The 21,287-nt window shown below is 36.9% G+C and overlaps 2 protein-coding genes across 2 annotated transcripts in view; one reads left to right on the forward strand and one right to left on the reverse strand.

Moving 5' to 3' along the window:
• Positions 1 to 8,270, forward strand: part of LOC132115443 (proprotein convertase subtilisin/kexin type 5-like) — a 48,143-nt gene extending 39,873 nt beyond the window's left edge. The window contains exons 28-37 of the mRNA XM_059523925.1: positions 44 to 127; positions 238 to 433; positions 684 to 898; positions 1,376 to 1,612; positions 1,709 to 1,942; positions 2,333 to 2,510; positions 4,355 to 4,569; positions 6,224 to 6,324; positions 6,573 to 6,765; positions 7,737 to 8,270. Coding sequence (XP_059379908.1) covers positions 44 to 127; positions 238 to 433; positions 684 to 898; positions 1,376 to 1,612; positions 1,709 to 1,942; positions 2,333 to 2,510; positions 4,355 to 4,569; positions 6,224 to 6,324; positions 6,573 to 6,765; positions 7,737 to 8,143 — 2,060 coding nt within the window. The 3' untranslated portion in view covers positions 8,144 to 8,270. The remainder of the gene's footprint in view (positions 1 to 43; positions 128 to 237; positions 434 to 683; positions 899 to 1,375; positions 1,613 to 1,708; positions 1,943 to 2,332; positions 2,511 to 4,354; positions 4,570 to 6,223; positions 6,325 to 6,572; positions 6,766 to 7,736) is intronic.
• A 3,482-nt stretch (positions 8,271 to 11,752) lies between these two features.
• LOC132115444 (riboflavin kinase-like) lies at positions 11,753 to 14,429 on the reverse strand. The gene is made up of 4 exons (XM_059523928.1): positions 14,049 to 14,429; positions 12,325 to 12,476; positions 12,067 to 12,169; positions 11,753 to 11,944 (listed from the first exon to the last, which is right to left on the reverse strand). The coding sequence occupies exons 1-4, from the start codon at positions 14,128 to 14,130 to the stop codon at positions 11,796 to 11,798; spliced, it is 486 nt and encodes a 161-aa protein (XP_059379911.1). The 5' UTR covers positions 14,131 to 14,429; the 3' UTR covers positions 11,753 to 11,795.
• Positions 14,430 to 21,287: the final 6,858 nt, after the last annotated feature.

The following is a 21,287-nucleotide window of genomic DNA, read 5'->3' on the forward strand; positions in this document are numbered from 1 at the left end:
GATTCTTTGTTTCTTGATTGTGTGTGTGTGTGTGTGTGTGCAGGTCAGGGTGAGTGTGAGCAGTGTGACTCCTCCTGCAGGACGTGTTCAGGGCAAGGGGAAGACCAATGTGACTCCTGTCAGAAAGGTGAGTGAACTTCTGTAGTGCCTTCAGTCTACTTATTTCTCAGTATGCATGTACACTTATCTTTGTCATATGTTGCTGGGATCTACATGCGTGTTTGTATGTCTACGCAGACATGTTTCTCACCAACAGCCAGAGGTGTGTGTCCGATTGTCCACGTGAGACTCATGGGAACCAGACGAGTGGACGCTGTGAAGACTGTTCAGAAGGCTGTTTGGTGTGTCAGGATGCACATCACTGTGTGAAATGCAAAAAAAGCTTTGGTCCGCTCTACTTGCAGGATGGCAAATGTGTTGCTGAGTGTAAAAGGTGAAAAATGTTCTTTCAAAACACACAGGATGCTACGTGTTCACACGCTTGATCTCATGCACACACAGGCTGCATCCCAAATGGTACTTGTCAAGTTTTTTCAAAGATCAAGACTTTTATTGACTAGCACTATAATACCTGTGCAGTGTCTTGATCAAATTCAAATTTCAAGCAAGGTACCAACCTTTAGTTGAAGCTGGAACACCGCTATACATTAACAAAGAGCTTCTAATGTCTGTCATCCTCACAGGGGTTACCCAGAGGCTGATGTTTGTCACAGCTGTGCTGTGGGATGTGCTTCTTGTGAGGGGGGATCCGATATTTGTCAGAGCTGTGAGGAAGACTATGTGCGTTTCAAACACACCTGTATGCATCAGTGCCCTTCCAGGCACTTTATAAAAGATGGAGTATGTGAGATCTGTCCAAACGGTTGCGCCGAATGTGACCAAACGAACAAATGCAGTGGTGAGGTCCTTAACCTTATTCATCACAGACTGACATTTTGTAATAATAACCACTAAACTGTATTATTTACTGTTCCCAGGCAAGTGATTTCAAATAAATGCCTTTATATACATTTATTTATTTATTTATTTATTTATCAGAGGGTCTTAAAATTTATAATATTAAGCAAAAATTTTATTTGATTGCCGATAGTAACTAATATTATTTGCTGATAATAAAATAATTTCAGAAAGATCATGTGACGCTGAAGACTGGAGTAATGATGCTGAAAATTCATCTTTGCATCACAGGAATAAATTGCATCTTAAAATATATTGATATAGAAAACAGTTATTTTAAAATGTAATAATATTTCACAATATTACTTCATTTCTCATCACATAAACACAGCCTTGGTAATCATATTTATCAAGTTTGTTATTCTTCTCTCTGCACTGAAGTTTTAAACTTTGTCTTCTCTTTCTACTGCTCTCTCAGCGTGTGAAGAGTACTACTTCCTGCATGAGGATCAATGTCTGGGTGACTGTCCCAAGGGCTACTTCACAAACACGGAGCAGAAGCGCTGTATGCTGTGTCACAGTGACTGTGCAGAATGTAATGGACCTGATGACGATGACTGCACCTCCTGTGGGAATTATGGAGATGTTCGTCACAACGGAAAGTGTCTGATCCGATGCCCGCCAGAAACATACCTGGACGGAGCAGAGTGTCGAGGTACAATACATGTTCTCCCTTGTTTATGGGTGTATTGCCTCAGATTGGCAGGATAGTGTAGGACATTTCACTGATGTCAAATATGTCTGTTTCTAGAGTGTGATAAGTCCTGCCTGACGTGCTCGGGTCCTCATCCGTCCTCCTGCCTCACCTGCAGGGATAACATGAGGAAGGACGTGAACGGCCACTGCCAGTTCTTCAGTGACTGCTCTCTAAACACGTTCGCCGATAAGGACGGCCAGTGCAAGTCCTGTCACAAGAGTTGTCTCCGCTGCTCGGGCGCCGGCAAAGAGCAGTGCCTCAGCTGCAACCCCAAACACTTCCTCCTCAGTAAGAGCCCCCACCTGCCCACCACATGTCATTTCCCTAAGAAACTGAGCTTTAATGACATTAAGTATAAAGAAAGATCTTTAATTTGTTACTCAGCTTGTAAACCCAAACGCTTTCTGTTCAGTAAGAGCTGACTTGCCTACCAGATTTCATTTGGCCATAGTATCTCTACAAACATCTCTAAAATTTACTTGAGAACCTATGAATTATCACGTTATTTAATAAATAACAGAAATTAAGTGAACTGTAATGTGAAGTTTGAAAAAATAAGCTTGACAAAGGCTGTCATCTTGCCAGCTGTCTGAAAAGCTGGACTGAATAATAATAATAATGGAAATGCATGCATGCATGATCTTATGTCTTGTACACATTATTTCTGCCGTTTGTCAGATCAGATGTGTGTGTCCACGTGTCCGGATGGTTACTATGTGGACGAGGACAAGCAGGAGTGTGTTCAGTGTCACGTGAACTGTGCGTCATGCCGTGGACATCACAGTAATGACTGTATAACCTGTAAACCAGGTCTGCTTCTGCTCGGACACAGCTGCTTCACCACCTGCCCACCAAGGTAGCTGATTTACCGTATTGATTATTTTTTTAATGTTTTTATTTATTTACTTTTATTGTTTTATTTAATTTAGTTACTAGTTTATAAATGTCGTTTTTATTATCCTTATAAATTTAGATAATTAAGATTTATTTGCACTTGTTGCTAAAGTAAGAATCGAGTTTGGTTGCAGTTAAAATAAAATCAAACACATTGAAACATGACTTTGGAAAGCCTATGTGTCATTGAGGTATGTAGTTTTTGAAAAAGGGATACATAATGAGAAAGATTCATGTCTTTTAACTCTTTCCCATCTAGGGTGCAGTCTTTTTTGTATTGCACTTGAGTAACATTTATTATAAAGAAATACAGCACAAAGCACTGACTTATTTTTTTCAGATCTATGCAATGGCAATAAGTGGCCAAATGCTAAATCACTACTGTTAATGTAATACTAATGGCTCTCTTTTGTTCTTTATTGTCTTTCGACTAAAATTCATGAAGCATTTCACCCACAAAAAGGTCTGAAAGTTTTAGATATTTTCCTCAGTGTTTATAATGTTGGGTAATAACACGAAAGCAACAGTGTGGTCCAGGAGCCTTATTTCCGTTTCTTTATCTTTTTTTATGCACTAAACTTTTATATTTCTGATTTATTCATAAGTATATACGTATATGTTGAATGAGTACTTTTATTCAGCAGGCAGGTTTTCAACTGATCAGAAGTGACAACTATGTTACAACAGATTTCTATTGCATCTGAATACTGTAATTTTGACCTTTCTGTTCATTAGAGAATCCTGAAAAAAATGTATCACAGTTTCTACAAAAATATTATGCAGTTCAACTTTTTAAGAACATAATAATTAGAAATGTTTCTTGAACAGCAAATCAGTATATTAGAATAATATCTGAAGGATCATGTGACACCGAAGACTGGAGTAATGATGCTGAAAATTCAGCTTTGCATCACAATAATAAACACCACTTTATATTTAAATAGAAATAAGAGTTTTTGTAATTGTCTTACTATTTCACAAGACTACTGTTATGGTTTATTTTTGATCAGATGAATGCAGCCTTGGTAAACAAGAGTTTTTTTTTTTTTTTTTTTAATCAAAAACATTAACAATCTTAAAGGGTTCATTCTCCCACAATTACTCCTCCTCAGGAGGTGCATTAAAACCTGTCACTGAAGAAAGAAACTCAACATGGGTTTATAACAACGGGAAGATAAATAGTATTTCATTTTCAATTTCTCATCTATTTCTTTCATTATAGGATAGAGAACAGATGGCCACAAAAGGACGTTGTGGATCCTCTGAGGGGGTTTCCCAGTGTCATAAGACTGTCACATTAACATTAACATTATGACTGCTCACCAGAGCGAACTGAAACTAATCATCTACTATTTCAGCTTGTTGGAATATTCTCAGTCTAAATGGCAACAAAATACATACATTTTGTGCAGCAAGATTACCAGAGAGGTTTTTCTACTCCACCTTTTTATAAATGATGCTGCATGAGCAGGTTAAGGTAGAATATGCAGCATTTTTCTCATTTTCGTCCTCAAATGAAATTATTACTACAATCAGTAGCTAATTGCTTACATTTGGGACAATTATCTTTTCAATCATTCATTAACAGGAGAAGGAAGAAACTGTAGAGTGATACAAGAAACATGAAAGTAGCACAGATGTGTTGCTAATGCATAGTTTAGCAGGAATTATAGAGAATCAGGTGTTTTAGAGTATAATGATAATGCTAACTGACTTGCTTTTGATGCAACTAAATCGTGATTATTCAAAGACGATGTTTCCCAAAATGAGAAAGCATTGTAACACATGTCTGTATTTCCCCTGCAGTTACTTTGTGAACGCCACCAGCAGAGCATGTCAAGAGTGTGACCACACGTGTGAGGAATGCTCAGGAAGCAGCCGTTTCTGTCTCAGCTGTAGAAATGGATACTTCCTGTTGAGAAAGTCCGGACAGTGTCTGCGTACATGCCCGCCAAACTACTTCCTTCACACCTTCGATGGAGATTGCCAGAGATGCCACCCCACCTGTAAAACATGCAAGGGTAAGACTTAGAGTGATACTCCACCCCAAAATGAACATTTTGTCAATCACTTAACCCCCATGTCGTTCCAAACCCATAAAAGCTTCGTTCATCTTCGGAAAACAATTTAAGATATTTTGGATGAAAACCTGGACTTGTGAGTGTCCCATAGACTGCCAAGTAAATTACACTGTCAAGGTTCAGAAAAGTCCAGAAGAATACATGTAGGAAACGTATCCTTGTGGCGCAGCTGACACAGAAGAGTGTATGCTGTCTGCGTTCAGCTCATAATCCCCAAAATGGCACTACGGTGATGCGGAGAGACACAGAGGAGATGAATTGTTGAATAAAGTCGTTATTTTTGTTTTCTTTGCGTACAAAAAGTATTCTCGTCGCTTCATAACGTTACAGTTGAACTACTGATGGCAGATGGACTATTCTGACGATGTCTTTCATACTTTTCTGGACCTTGACAGTGTAATTTACCTTGAGTCTATGGGACAGTCACAAGCCTCCCGGTTTTCATCCAAAATATCTTAAATTGTGTTCTGAAGACGAAAAAGGTTTTACAAGTTTGGAAAAACATGAGAGGTAAAGTGATTGACAAGATGGAGTTTGGGGTAGAGTAACCATTTAAAGGGTAATTAAACCCCCGGTCAGAGCCTGGCTCCGCCCACTGGCAATATTTGAAAAATGCTGAAAAGTGGGCAGAGCACAGCGGAGATAGAGGGGATGAACCGAGGGCGGGGCTGAGTGCGTGGGGCGTGAACCTGAGACCGACAGTGACGGATTGATTGACAGCTGCTGTCAGAGTCGCTAGAATGGAGAGTGACTGTAGTGACACAAGTAGCTTTGAAACGGAGCGTTTATTTGAAGTAGAGGACTTTTCTCCCCCACCTTCACCTGAAGTGGAGGATGTCGAGGTGTCTGTTCATATCAATTCGAGCCGCTGGCTCAAACTGCGGTCTTAACTCCCGCACCACGTCGCTTTTCAGCGCGAGCTGTGTGGAGAAGCCCATTTCCACCTCCATTGCGTTGGAGAAGCAGTCCCGCGTAAAATGCAGCACACTCCAGCTCTAGGCGGGAACTCGCGGTCTTCCAGGCCAAGTGCATGCAACCACTGGCGCCTGATTTTCAAGAATGCTGAATAACTATGCAGTCCAGCAGTGCTGTTGCAACCAGTAACACTACACCTACATGCCATCCTGACCACTGTAAATAAATCTACGCCAACTTGAAGCTCTCCTAACTGATGCAATACTATGTTACTAACTAACTATGCTTCTAACAATACTAACGTTACACTAACAACTATGCTAATTAACTACATAGGCTACACAAAATAATCTAAATAACTATATAAATCCAATAGTACATCCAATAGTAAAAACATCCAATAGTAAAAATCAACTGCAGTAGCCATTGTTCAACCTGAAGAGGGCAGCACTCAGACATTTTTACACCATATATTGACAAGAAAACGTGTCTTAATACTAATGCAATGACTTTATTAACTTCTAAGTGTTTTAAAAAAAATTATACTAGGTCATCTTTTGTCATCTTACTCTGACCTTTAAGAAAGTGGTCTGATATCCTGCATTTTAATTCCATCTTGGACAGTTTTTAGTACAATCATCGTGCAGATGATATGATTTGTGTCTGTGTTGATCGGCAGGCTCTGGTGCGGTCTCCTGTACATCATGTTACGATGGTTTCGAAATGTATGGAGGAATCTGCTCATCTTTGTGTCTAATCGGGGAATATCCCATCATTGTGGTAAATGACTTTTTAATACAGTTCTATCAAATCCGTAATCTGTCACTGACAACTTCTAAACTTAATTCTCTCTCTTAACCCTTCATTATTTATGTTTATCTTTATATTTAATTACTTCCTGACATTTCTGACTCATTCAAACATACATTAAATGGTTAAATGTGTGAACACCCACCTTTTTAGATTACTGTAGAAAAATGTCTTATTTTAGACAAAGTTCTTTCTAACATGCTGTGTGTTTTGCACAGAATAACTCATGTGCGAAATGTGACCAGTCTTGTGAAGAATGTAAAGGCCCGGGACCCTACAGCTGCATCTCATGCCCTGTTCTACAGCGCCTCACAGAGGATGGGAGGTGTCTTCACTGCTGTGGAGAAAAAAACACAGGCAAGGATTCCTCAAGATTCCACTCGGAATGCTGCCGGTGCCCCGCACTCAATGGTACGAGCTTTAAATTAATTAATTCATTCTACACAGAATTATTATTATTATTTACAATTACTATGAAAAATTTTCACTCCGAAATTGCTAATACATTTTGCAGTCATGAAGAAACGGCAAGCAACACAAAAAATATATATATATTTTTAAAAGCCTGAAAATTTAATTCTCTACTGAAAATTATTTCAGTAATCTTTGTTTCGTTTACATTTTCTCTAAAACAATTTTTATAAAGACCGTTTGTTTGAGTATTGATTATTGATGAGTATTATGAGACTTTACAAATAATTATTTATACATTTCAGTGTTATTTTCATATTATTAATGTACTATTACAATATTTATTCATATTTATTTCTATTTTTGTGGTTTTAATGTAATTTTTTAGTGATCTTGTGTGCTTTTGTTATTTGAAATAGTTTTAAATAGTTAACATATTTATTTATCTTTAATTTATCTTCATTTCAATTTTAGATTTATTAATTTAGGTATTTCAGCTTATTTTATTTCAGTTAGTTGCAAAGGCTGCCTACATTTCAAGTTTTTGTTTAATATTTATAATTTTATTTCCACCTTATTTCAATGACCCAGTTTTAGTAAAAAATAAATAAATAACTCTGATATATTTAAACTGCTTTACAGATCACATGATTTACATATCAATTATTTATTTGAATATTTATATACTGAATAATTGATGTGACAAAAATACAAGCTCACACTTCTGCTCAACAGCCTGACTACATCAAATCTTGTGTGCATTTTTGTTTGATTCTAATTCTATTTTCTGTCATCATGACATCATGCTTAGCTTGAACCATCCATGTAAGATTCATTTAGTACTGGATCATTAGACAGCACTCACTCAAAGAGGCAGATGCTACTAAATTACAGTTTGAACATTTTAAAACACCAAGCCATTGAGCTGTTGCAGTCAGGAAACCATTGACCTTTAACCTCTCTTTTCTCAGATGAATGCATTGTCGCACTGAGCTACAACCTCTTCAGTAACGATCCAGTGACTTCGGTTCACCCTGGCCTTTTTGTTTTCACTGTCATATTTGTGCTGGTGAGCTTGTGGCTCGCCATTTTTCTCTTCCTGCATTTTCGTCAGAAGATCACCTCAAAACCCATCGTCAAATTGAACGGCTACACCAAAATCACAGATGACCCCTTCACCTCTGCGACCCTGAGGGACAGCATGCCGATGGATTATTGCGATAAAGAAGAGGGCCAAGAGGAGGATGAGGATGAGGACATCGTTTACATGGGGATGGACGGGATAGTGTATCGAAAGTTTAAATACAGCCTGTTGGAGGGGGATGAGGAAGAGGAGGTGGTGGAGCTGGAATATGATGATATGTATACTCTCACATAAAACATAAAAAGCTTGTTTGTTTTTCTTTGATATGTGCATATAATTGTTATTTATTAACATTTTGACTTGCAGAAACCCACTAAGCTTCACCAATCAACAATTAAAGAAATAGTTCATCCAAATATCACGCTTTTGTCGTCATTTACTCAGCATGGTGTTGTTGTAAACCCTTATGGCATTATTTCTTCTAACACAAAAGTAGATATTTGGCAGAATGTTCAAGCTGCTATTTTACACACAATGAAAGTGAATGTTGACCATACATTTTTAGTTATTTTGACTTGTGTATTAAAAAAGTGGATTCAAATTGGCTCAAACGTTGGGAATATAGTACTTAAGTTATACGGACTACTATTTGTATGTTGTTGTATTTTGTGGTCTCCATCCACTTCTATTGAATGGAAGAGAGCAGCTTGAAAAGTGCACATGAAAATATAATACTCTCTTGGTAAGTAACGTAATATTAAATATTATGTGATGATGTCATCAATATTCATCAGCAAGTAATGCCTTTTGCTTTATATTTGTAGCTAAACAATATTTTATCCAAAAATGAAAATTTGGAGAAAATGGAGCCTCTGCAGTGAATGGGTGCCGTCAGAATGAGTCCAAATGGCTGATAAAAACACCACAATAATCCACAAGTAACCCACACCACTCCAATCCATCAGTTAACGTCTTCTAAAGTGAAGAGCTGCATGATGTAAGAAATCCATCATTGATTTCAAAACATTATGTCAAGCTAAAATATGAATCCTATATCTAGATCTAGATCTCGTCTGAATCAGGAGAGGATGGATGGATTTAACTTTTTTTTTACTGGATTACGCTGTCGTATTTTGGCCAGAATCGATAGTTAAACGTTAAAAGACCTTACTGATGGATTTGTTTCTTACAAACATAGATTTTAATTTCACATGGCATTAATTGAGGAAGTTATTGTGATGTTTTTATCAGCTGTTTGGATGCTTATTCTGACAACACCCATTCACTGCAGAGGATCCATTAGTGAGCAACTGATGGAATAAAAAATAATTATCAAATTTGTTTTGATGAAATTACAAGCTCATCTATATCTTGGATGGCCTGAGGGGTGAGTAAATTTGTCATTTTCGGGCAAACAATTCCTTTAAGACCTGTAAGTGATTTATACAGTGTATTGACAGGCTTTTTCAAATGTTAGCTGATTAAAAGTCTGTTATGATAAACTGAACATGATGGCTCTTTGTAATGGGTTTATCTCAGTTAAGATTGATTACTTGATTAAATTAACAGTGCTGAAAACATCAGATATATGTAGAAACTGATCTTCAGAAACTACAGTCGCAAGCCAGATCAACAACTTTGTATCGTTTAAAAATGTTTTTATACATTATTTTGAGCTGTATTTTAATATCACACTATTAATATATTTTTGCACAGCTTGAGAGATTTATTTTGAAAACATCTTATGTTGCTCCAAACTCTTGAAAGGTGGTTTATATGTGATGAAGGGTTAACTACAGACAAGTAACCGATTTCCATTGGAGCAAACCAAGTCGTTTGATTGCATGGGAAACCCTCACTGAAATGTCAGCTGATATTAGGCACTGCGTGACCGACGGCGCACAAAATGAAATAAGAGTCGGTTCACTCAGCCTTGAGGGTGTCTGTTTTCAGGACATTATCTTTACAGTGGCCTCATCCATACAAGCTGACCAAATATTTAGCTACACTGACTTTTCTTAAATTTAAGACACTGGGACTTCACCAAAACTGCTTTTCCACTTTCCAGTCAGGTTTACTTAAATATTCATTTAACAAAACTATATATTTTGGTTATAGTTTTTTTTTATATATATATTGTGAATCAGTGTTTATTTTTATATCTTCAGGTTTTATTTTCACACAAAATAAGGTATTATGAATGATATAGGGACCAAACGGTTTCAGGTTCCATTGACTTTCATTGTAATTTTTTAATGGGAACTGAAATGCTTTAAGTTGCCAACATTCTTCCAAATCTTCTTTTTATGTTCCACAAAAGAAACTCGTACAGGTATGAAAAAAAACTCTCCCAATCACAAGTCAGTGTTCAGTTGGGTGCTGTTTTTAATAGTTTCATTATTTAATATTTTTAATAGTTCTAATCAAATGAATGTGATTGTTAAAGTAAAGCTCCTAAATGACCAATGGCTCACAATATTATTTATATTGAACAGAGCGTTTATTTACACAAATTCTGAACTAGATATGATTTATTTCTGGTACATATTTCCCTTTTCAATGATTTATGACATCATGAAAGCATTACAGAAGTTTTCACACGCACGCACACAAAACAGCAGTTAAACACCACTTAAGGCATTTGTTTAATGCTTACAAGCAGGTTTCAACACTGAAGGAACTCTTGGTTGTGCACTGTATATTAATATATTAGATTTCACTTCTTGAAGGCACTGCCCTGACCTATAAAGGAAACAAAACAGAAAAAGAAAAGGAAAAAAAGCATATGCACACAGTACCAAACAGCGGTTCAAGATATAAAGAGCCAGTCTAGATGAGTTGAGTGTCTGAACATTTACAGATTGTGAAGATAACAGTATTAAACAGGTTTTAAGAGTATCGGTTTTCCATTATTTTAAGGTGCAGTCACATTTACTGCTCTTCAGCGAATTTTCGCGGGCGAAATCCAAGTCCACGTGATCGGGAGTTCCGCGTGAGGTCGAACAATTTTCGACGCTTTGAGCAAAAGAAAGAAGCGAAAATTTGGTTTGAAACCGATTTCTGTGTGAGCTTCATACATCGTTACACCATTGTCAAGGAATCACATTTTTTTTGCCCGTAAAATTCGGCTAATAACGTAACGGCACCGGAAAAGGCCAGCAGCACGCGCTTCAAGAACTAATTCAACAGGAACACAACATGGAGAAACGGGTAAATAATTTGTAAATCGAAGATCTAACCTGACTCTTGAGTGTCTCCTCAAATGTAAAACACTTCTTAATATAGAACAAGAGTAAAATACATGTTTTAGGTTAAAGTTTAGCAAACCATATGTAAGTTACATACAAGCAAGTGTTTGCTATACAGATCTCCTATACACACTTAAATATTTAAAAGGCCATTTAGATTAATTCATTTTGTCTTCAGTCACTGTTTGTTCTCCGTCTGCCCAGTTTCTAGGCTTTAACTCTCTTTATCTCAACCTTGGACTTCCACCAATGTGTACGGTTCTCTGAGAACCATAATAAGCATTCGTTTTATCTCAATGAGGAGGAACATAAACTTTGACAATTGTTAAAATGTTTTATTCAAGTAAAGAGAGTCCTCCTCAAACAAAAAATAAATTAAAGTGAATTTCACCAGGAAGAAGAGATTTTGAGACTCCCTGACTTACACATAGTATCTATCATCTGTGGTAATCGTGGAGGTCTGGGAAGTTTACCTTGTGCAGTGATCATTCACCATTAAGCAACCGGATTCCTCCTTTTTGCGATAAATACAGAAGCAAAAGAGCTATGTGATGACACCATATGAACATAAATGCACATAGTGCCTGCACTTGAGCAAAGCACCACATAGGGACAGAAATATTTTGTACATTAAAAAAACAATAAACAGCATATATAATAAACAGGCTTTTAAATAGAGGCGATGGTGAAAGTGAATGTTACAGTCGATGACCGTTCAAGATCTGATTGGGTGTTGTCAATACCGCCGTCTTGAAGAAATTATTCTTTTTCAGTTTCAAGTGCTCAGGCAGGTCCAGCTTCATATTGGCTTCCTCAATGTCACTATGAATCGCTGCTATCAACTCGTCTGGGAGGAAGACATGACCGTGAGTTAAAGTAACCAAATGAGTGTGTTTGGGTGAGTGAACAGGGCATCACTGAGATCATGTGATGTGGGAGTGAGTTCAAGAGAGCAGCTCAGAGTCTTACCGAGTGATTCGAATCCTCTCTCAGGACGAATGTAGCCGACCATGGCCACACTCAATGTTTGACCATAGAAATCTTCCTTAAACTTGTGGATCACATGTGTTTCCTGTTACACAGAGAGATAAATACATTATATCTGACATAAGAGATGCACTTTTAATCTATACTGCTTTTAAATAATACCATTTAATGAATGCAAAGATATCAACAGGTCCATAGCTTGTAGATATCTGTACACTAGAAAGGATGACATGGAAATACCATGGACTTCTTCGTGTTTTTGTAGTAAGGATTCCAGCCGATGCTCATCACCATCTTGTGAATGTCTCCGTTATCCACGCGTGCCCATCCGTAGTAGATTCCAGTGCTGATGTCAGCGGGGAGGTTGTCCACAACCGACTCTGGGAAGTTTGCTGGGATGGGAATGGAAAGAAAACATAAGCTCTAGTAAGACTAAATACTGGCTTCATGTTATTTTCTTTAATCATTGTTTATGTCTGTGTTTACATTTGAGACATGACAAACTTGACAAGTAAGGGATCATTACAGCCATTTATTATCGGAGAATACTTTGCTACCTGACAAATAAAAATACATGCACATGAAGTCATGATTTTAATGCATTTTCCAAAATTATGAGGGCATTTACACAATGCTGTTTTTCAACTACAAACAGAAAACTATGTATTTTGAAAACAGGTTTTAAAATGCAAGTTCTTGAAAACGATACTGTTACTGTCTCTGTAATATACAAAAATGAGAATTTCTAAAAGTGAAAATGGTTCATGAATGCCAGAATCAGCAGAATGATTCCGGCATCACTAGTGCCAATATAAAACATGATATGCGAGACACAAAAGTAGTGTTGCCATGGGCAGTAGTGAATTATTCAATTTGGTGTCTCTGTAATATACAGAGAGTGATACTGGTACTGGTAGTAGAGTACAGCTGCCAGGTTCCAGAAGTAAAAATCCCATTCAAATTCTCAATAGGTGAACTGATTTTCAACAATATCTTATACCATTCAAGGTAGACATAGTGTGAGCTACCATGAGGTTATTTAATGGCATGTGCCTTTGTCCCAGACTGCATTATTTCAACTTATTAAAAAAAAAAAAAAAAAAAAAAAAAAGTTGTTTAACAGCTGTATATCTGGTGGAAAAACTACATTTCTCATGAGTCTGAAGATAAATCTACCAATCAGAGAATAAGGACAAGCATATTGCCAAAAAAATAAAAACTCCATTTAGGTACCATGAACGGAGTCAATTTCCCAGTGCTCTTAAACTACGTAATTTACTTATACTGTAATAAACCTACAATATATTATTTATCGATTTTAATTGGGTTGTCATTCACAATGCTTCGTGAGATTGTAGTTCTTTAGTACAACGTTTTGTACCTTGGTCATTTTGTACGATATTTTGGTTCAAACCAAAGACGGTAAATTTGTGATTTACCTCGTAGCTGGTTAGTTTGGTTCATTACTATTAACTCCAAGACTTATATAAAATCCCTACGGGAAAAAATTAATATGGAACCAGGGCTCCTGAAAGACGGCCGGGCACTGTTGCGCTCGCTGTCGTGTCTGGCCAATCACAATCAAACATTTCACAGACGCGAGTTGTAAGACCTATAACCTGTAAGTTAAGTTATATAATAATAATATGATCAGAGCTTTTACTGAACGGTAACATTCATTACAAGAGTAAAAATACTTATATATTGAGTGTAAAGAAAATCAAAAAGCAGCAAAAGGTACAATAAATATTGGACAGAATTTGAATCTTTGGATCAGCTATTTCTTTACGAGCGACGCGACAAAATACAGTAGAACCATCGATCTATATATGACAAGTAGAACCCATTATACTCGGTGACGCGATCTACACGGATGCCTCGTTCTTTTTATGAAGTTACTGGCACGCAGTTCAAATGCTCTTCAACGGTCGCTCCGGTGTAGACCCGGACGGTGTGAGTCTCACCTGTTGGGATGCCCAGCTCTTTGCTTCCCCGGCCGAATCCGCGGACGACCTGTCCTCGACAGAAATACGGCAAACTCCTCATGTCGACGCGTTCACAGTGATCCGGAGATCCAGAGCTGGGTCGGTCAGAGAGCCTGCTGATTCTAGACTCTTCTCTCTTTAACTAATGAGCCCTCTTACACGGGGAATAACCGTTTTATTACGAAGAGCCTTTCGGTCTCGGTCTCAGCCGTTGTGAATCTTTAGATGAAATGAAGGAGTGCTATCCTCCGGTTTACAGCAGATCGGTGAGTTGATTTCCACCGTGATATATGACCGGTTGGTCAACCGAAAGTGTCGAACTCATCGTCATACAGCAGTGTTTTCACCAATGACCTTCGCTGACGTATTTCCTTCAGCATACATTCAAAATAAAAGTCCTACTTTTTTTTCAACGTTATCAAATGGAACTGAATGTAATTTTACCGAAATCACTATTATTTTGTGTAAAAAGAAATAATTAAGCTCGTACGATATAAGTGACTAGACAAAAGTAATAATTAGTAGATATTTTTGTCCGATAATAATAAAGTACTCCTGCTGCCTGTCACCACGTGACGAAATGTGTATTAAAGGTTAGAGATCATATGATTTTAAATACCTTTACATTACATTCACGCTTGCATTCTATAAACTATTTAATTACCTCACTTTATAAATAGCTCTTCCATGACTCCGAATGATGAAATAATTGTATGTGAACAGTTTTTATTCATGTTTATATACTGTTTGATTAATTATTATGCCAAACCACCATCAGGTAACAAATAATGTACTTCTTTAATTTCTCAATAAATTGCAACTGTCCGATCTTGGTGGACATTAATGGTAGGTTTAATCCAATCCACAGTCCGTAGTTTTCAATGAGAAGCTCATGCCTTCAGTCAGTAATCAGAAGATGTCGCCATTGTCTGCAGGTGTGGAGTATCATCTGCGTCTCGAGTTCTTTTATAGAATACAATTTCCTTGAATTATATCTTAATTTGAATTGATTAATTTATCTATTAATTAAAAAAAATGTAAAACAGTTGCAATCCCAAAACCTGTCATGCAATGCACAAAACCTGGTTATACTTGAATATATATGCAGAATGAATAATTAAGTTACAGCAATAATACAGTTGCATTATATTTAGTTCTCATGTTGCAAAGTCCTTAGTACATTGTTTTAACACTAATAGTGTTGTTGCCAAATTTTGTCAAAAGAAATAATAAGGAAGAAAATTTGCACATAAAAGTTATGTCCATCTCTTATTGCTAACTTGAAAAAGTAGCCTAGAAACATTTTATGAATTATTTATTAAATGATTACATTTTTATCTTAAAAGCAAAGCAAATAATCTTTATTACATTTTTAAGGCCTTAGATTTGAGTTTATTTATCAGTTATTGACTGGATCTTTAGATGTAGTCGTTGCACTCGAAAATGACCGTGAGCTTGCAGTGGATTGTGGAGGGGCGGGGTTTAGGTCAACTAAATGATTGGAGAAGTCCAGCATGTGTTACTAGAGAGAAGACTGTCATTTTCACCATTACAAGAACAAAACAGGTGAATTTAAACGAGCACCAAACTTTCCCCAGTTGATTAATTACAGGACACTAAAACAGTTGTTTTGGTTTACAAATTTGTGTTCCCAGCAAACCCATCGTTTCATCACAATTTCTCCATCCAGTTAGGCACATCAACCATAACTCCTTCAAAAACAGCTAGAAGCCTAGGAGTTATGACTGAAGTGTTTGCTAAATGACAAAATGTAAATGTGTATGAGGCATTGTTTCATCAAATATGCAATCTGTGCACATTTCCAGAACAGAAATTGGAAATGGACACTGGATAAAGCCAACCAAGTTTAACGTTCTTGTTTCATTTTATTGAATTCTTAGAGTTAAATGTTTTTACATACTGTTGGTTATATCTCTTTATCACTCAAAAATACTGTCATCAAAAAGGAAAAATTTTCACCATATTTTTTAAGGGAATAAAATGTTATATAAATCAAATGAATGTTATATGAAAAAAAACAAACTTCAGAATATAAATAGAAATAAACTGTAAAGTTTGGTGTAAGCGCTCCTGAAGTGGAGATTTCTGTCTCAGTGCATGAGAAAGAAACTAATTTTGAGAAAACAAAAAAAACGGCTAAAAATATGTATTGAAATTTAAATCTATGTAAATGGATAACATGTAATACACATAACATAAACACTCAAATGTGTATTTCGGATGTCTTTTTTTCCCACTATTCTGAAAGAAGACAAGTTATGGAAGCAAACCACCCAAAATCTCAACATTTTGGGACCAGTGCCTGAAACGTGTCTTGCCTTAAAAAATAAAACACACATGGATGCATTGTTCACTATAAAATATATACAATTACAAAATACACAATTTTTAATTTGTGCAAATTTAAGTTGGATTACAAATGTGTTCTTAATTCTTTTTGGAGGGGATATAGTTATGGATGTACTGTATGTGTGTTCACATGTGTTTCTGGTCACAATTTTTTATGATTTAGAATTGAATATAGCATGATAAAACCACAGGACATTATCTGCATCATCTGGCCAACTCTTTCCACAAACCGATGAAGCCTCCCTTAGATACAACTCAGTGGTTCACTCAAAAATGAAAATTCTGTCATTATTTACCCAGCCTCATATCACCCCCATCAATGCGCAAGTGAAACTAAAGCAAGTTACTCCAAAAAAGATAAATTCCTCCAAAAAGGAAGCATCCTATCAGGGCCGGTCAGTCTGTGAGAGCGATGAACTTCCACACACCCACACTCAGAGCGTGAGACTCACTGGCAGTGGCTGCAGCAGCAGTAATGAAGCAGGTAATGCATGCTTAATGAAGCATAAACACATTTAAACACAGCTACACAGGAGAGATTAACAGCTTGTATACTCATATTATTCACCCACTCCAACATTATTACAACAGCAGTGCACCCTATCTCTCTAGCTCTCTCTTAGTTTCCCCTCATACACGTGCACTGACTGCTCAAACACACCTGTGAATAAACCTTCAACTGTTTATAGTCTCTCACCATCTGTTCGTCTCTGCCCTGCTCGCCTCTTACTGCAGCTACAGCGCGGCTACTAGACGCTCACACACAGACGATTGATCGCGCTGATAACAGACAGGGCAAGCATACTTGCTAGATTTGTTTCATGTTTTGACTGCATCTTCTTTAGGCCTTTGCCTTTTTATTTTATTTTTTTACCGATTATGGAGAAGGAAGGGAAATCAGATTGGGACAGGTTGCATGCCAGATTCGAACCTGTATCACCCATGAGAGCACCAAAGCTCAACACTAAACAGTATGTGATGTGAGCTTGCAGGGTATAAGGAGGTTAAATGATTTGGGAAGCCATTATTACCAATTCGAGATCATAAAAGGTGAATAGGATATTTGTTTAAAGAAATAGCAATGACCGTACTTTCACCAGCTGATTGATCACAGTAAATTAAGACAATTGTTTTGTATTGCAAGTTTAAATACGCATATTTATTTGCATATTTATGTACTCTTTTGCATACATGTAAAAAACAGAAATCTGAACGTTAGAAAAAGCCAGGTTCAAAATTGTTTCATTCTGTGGACACATTAGCATTTAAGGTTTTTACAGGAGATTTGATATATATTTTGATTAATATAAAAATACTGTTATATTTTTTTTAAAATGTGAAATCACAAATGATTGGTTGTGCAGACAGGGCGAATGTCCTCAGTAGATTTGTTTAATGGGTATCACTTTAGTTTAGAGACTTGCTTATTAGCAAACATGTTACTGTTTATTATATTAATTTCTTATTTTAGATTAGAATTGGTCCCCCAACTAAAGTGTGACCATTGAATGTTTCTGACTATATATTTTTTTGCCTTTTTTATTAGACAGTGATCAAGGAGGATAAAAGGAAATTGGATCAAGACAGGTTACAGGCACCACAGCTCAACATTTCTGACATGATTATGGCTTTGATGACACCATCATGATGTTCTGGAAAAAACAGCCCAGATACATTAGGATTTAAGATGTGTAAGTTGTGTTTTTTTTCATGCATCATCTGTACATCATGGGTGGTAAATACTGACATTCTGTTCAGAAATATACTCATTTATGAAATATGAAATTAAGATATATTGGAGGTCATACAAAACTTGCAGACTGTAATACTGAAGGTAAACTTGAATTTGTGAATATTATTGTCGTCCTTTAAGTACACACATGAAGAAGTGCATAAAAAGTTGCCCCCTCTCTGTGCAAAGTGTACAAAGTGCGCTAGATGAAGAAGTACAAGTGCCACAGCACAGAGGGGGAACAGAAAGCCAGACTTTTTGATTAATACTCTTCTAAATTAACTGTTTACTCTACAGACTCTTAAAATTCCCAGATTATGATAATTTTGTGACAGGCAGCGAGATTGATGTTTGAGAGCTTGTTTTAATTAATGGTTTTGTTTGTCTCTGGAGAATGGATTTTTTTGTTCTTCTTCATGGTTGCTTTTGAACACTTTTTTTAAAAGAAGCTTTACAGCGAAGTAATGGGACCCCCATGTGTGTTTTGAATAGAAGTGAAAAAGTGTCTACAACGATTATTTCGTGTTTGAAGGAGAGGCTAATCACACATGCCGTCGTGTTTGTTTTTTTCTCTTTAATGCTAGTGTTTATTGCATTTTTATGACTTTTGAAATGATCAAAAACAAAATTTGATTGTTTTTGGACGTGTGTGTGTAGCGCAATTGTTAAAACCTCTTATTTATATGTTTATCGTTGAATGTACCATATTCTCTCAAAGTTTTAAGTAACTTTGTTTGAAATGCACTTAAAGTAACATTATTTCAAATCTAGTTTATGTTCACATAATCATAATGAAGGCTTATGTCATTTCTTTATTAAAAATGCACGTACATATAGGCCTGTTTCAGGATGAAGTAAAGTGGTGTTTATTCTTTAATCTAGCAGTTAACCTTTTAGAGATCACTTTGATCGTTTTTATTTTATCTTAAAATACAGAGATTTACACCACACTTTCTTATTGTGACATCCAGTTTGTTAATTTCAGATGTAGATTTGTGAAACTAGCATTCAATGAAGGCACAAGAACGACAGAGATGTTGTCACCTAAATATCTGCAATAAATAATTTTTGTAAGTGTCAAGACAAAAACTACAACCATTCTGAAACATGACAATAGTTTAAAGTTTATTGTGTGGTAAATGGCTCTCAAAAATAGTAACTTTCATACTGAGAACCACAAAAAACACATATTGTGCTATTTAAAAAATTGATCTTAAGATAATCTATACTACTGAGAGATGTTGGGGAAACTATTTCATTTGTATATTTAGTTTCATGTCCTTGTAGGTCATTCCACAGGAACTACTGACAGACACAGATAAATGGAGAGGTTGGTAGGAAGCAGGGAGTGAGGAAGAGAGCGCGTAAAAAAAAGTAAAGCTGACAGGAAACTGTGTGCATCCATTGCATTATTACCATCTCTAGGACAGGGTCGTTTTTCACTACAGATACCCTGATGAGAGCTCTGACAATATCTAGTCTTAATACCCCTCTTAGCAACACTCTTCCAAACACGTAACGTGCAAGTCTCTCCGAGTTATTTAGTAATGATGACACCTAAACGCGGGGCCATCGTCAGGCTGATAGGGCCCTGTGATGTGGGGGCCCACTATGGTACATGTTGGGCCTGAGGGTGAGAGAGGCCACCCTTAAAACCATTTAAATGACAAATCTTTATTAACCGACAAAACTTGTATTTTTGCAAGAGCAAAATATTTTTATTCTGCCTTATAACCTTTCTAAATATGTAATGTTTTGTTTTGTTGTGGTTGTGCGCTCTCTCTCTGTGGGCCCTCCACAGGTAACGGCTGTTAAACAGTGAATTTCGGCTTCTCCGACCTGCCATCATTATGTAGAATCGCCTAAGGTCCAAACTCCTGCTCGATAACTCATGCCCCGTGCAAATTCCCATGCAAACACAGTCAATGCAAAACACATTTCCTGCTGTCAACAGCATCGCTGGCGAGAATCAATCAACCGTTCATCCATTTACACTCTTTGCATACCCTTATGTCAAAGAAAAAAGTGCTCCGAGACTCGGCAGCTATTCTGAGGCGATTGTTCCATCGTTCTGAAGAATCCATCAAGCCGGGTTTGATTGATAAGTCTGTCTGCGCGCACAGCAGTACAGCTACAGCAAATGGGGTGGCAAAGCGCGAGCTGACATAATGCAAGTCTGCGCAAGTTTGGGAGACAGACTGAGCGGGTCCATGGGGGGTAAAAGTTTGATGCGACATGCTACAAGACACACACAGCACTCGTGATGGCACACACAAGCTGCCCCCCTGTCCAACCCTTCCACCAAGACGGAGTTCAGCATGTCTTTGTAAAAGTATTTTAGTGCTTGACACCATTGTGGGTTTTGCGTCAAGATTTATTTTCAGATTTAACGGCATGGGTTTATCAGTTGTGGTGCAGTTGTTTTTGGAATAAACTTTTAATACATTCAGCTTGCCAAATACTTAAAACATGGATAATTGCAAAAATAAGTCATAGTGGTTAATGCAGTGCCCCCTCCCATTTTTAGAGTTAGCCATGGCAAAAAAAGCAATTTTTTACATTTTTGCACAAACAGTAGGTTATAAAGGCCCATTTACACCAATAACTATAACTATAACCATAACTGTACTGACTGTAGCGATTAATTAGTTTTCATAATCATTATACTGTAGCTCTATTAGAACATTAGCTCATTTCTGTCATGGATTAAAAAATGAATTGTGACTTTTAGCTCACAATTTTGACTTTTTCCTTGCAATTCTGCGTTTATGTCTCACAGTTTTGCAGTTCTGAAAAAAAAAAAACAATTGTGACACTGTTATACTGCTGCCACAGGTTGCTTTTTTAGTCTGTGGGTTGAAGCAAAACCCTCCAGTTCAGAATTGACTTCAATTGCAAGAAAGAAAAATGGCCAGAATTGTGAGATAAAAAGTCGCAATTACCTCAATTTTAATGATAATGAAAAAAGTCAGTCAGAATCCACCTGACTTTCTTAGAAGCTCAAACATTTACTCCAGCAGACAACAATATAACACAACAATATGCACTTCTCCAATCATTTAGTCCAGTTAAACCCCGTCCCACAACACCCACAGCTCAAAATCCAATTGGATACC

Source organism: Carassius carassius, chromosome 34, assembly GCF_963082965.1.
Source record: "Carassius carassius chromosome 34, fCarCar2.1, whole genome shotgun sequence".
NCBI lineage: Eukaryota > Metazoa > Chordata > Actinopteri > Cypriniformes > Cyprinidae > Carassius > Carassius carassius.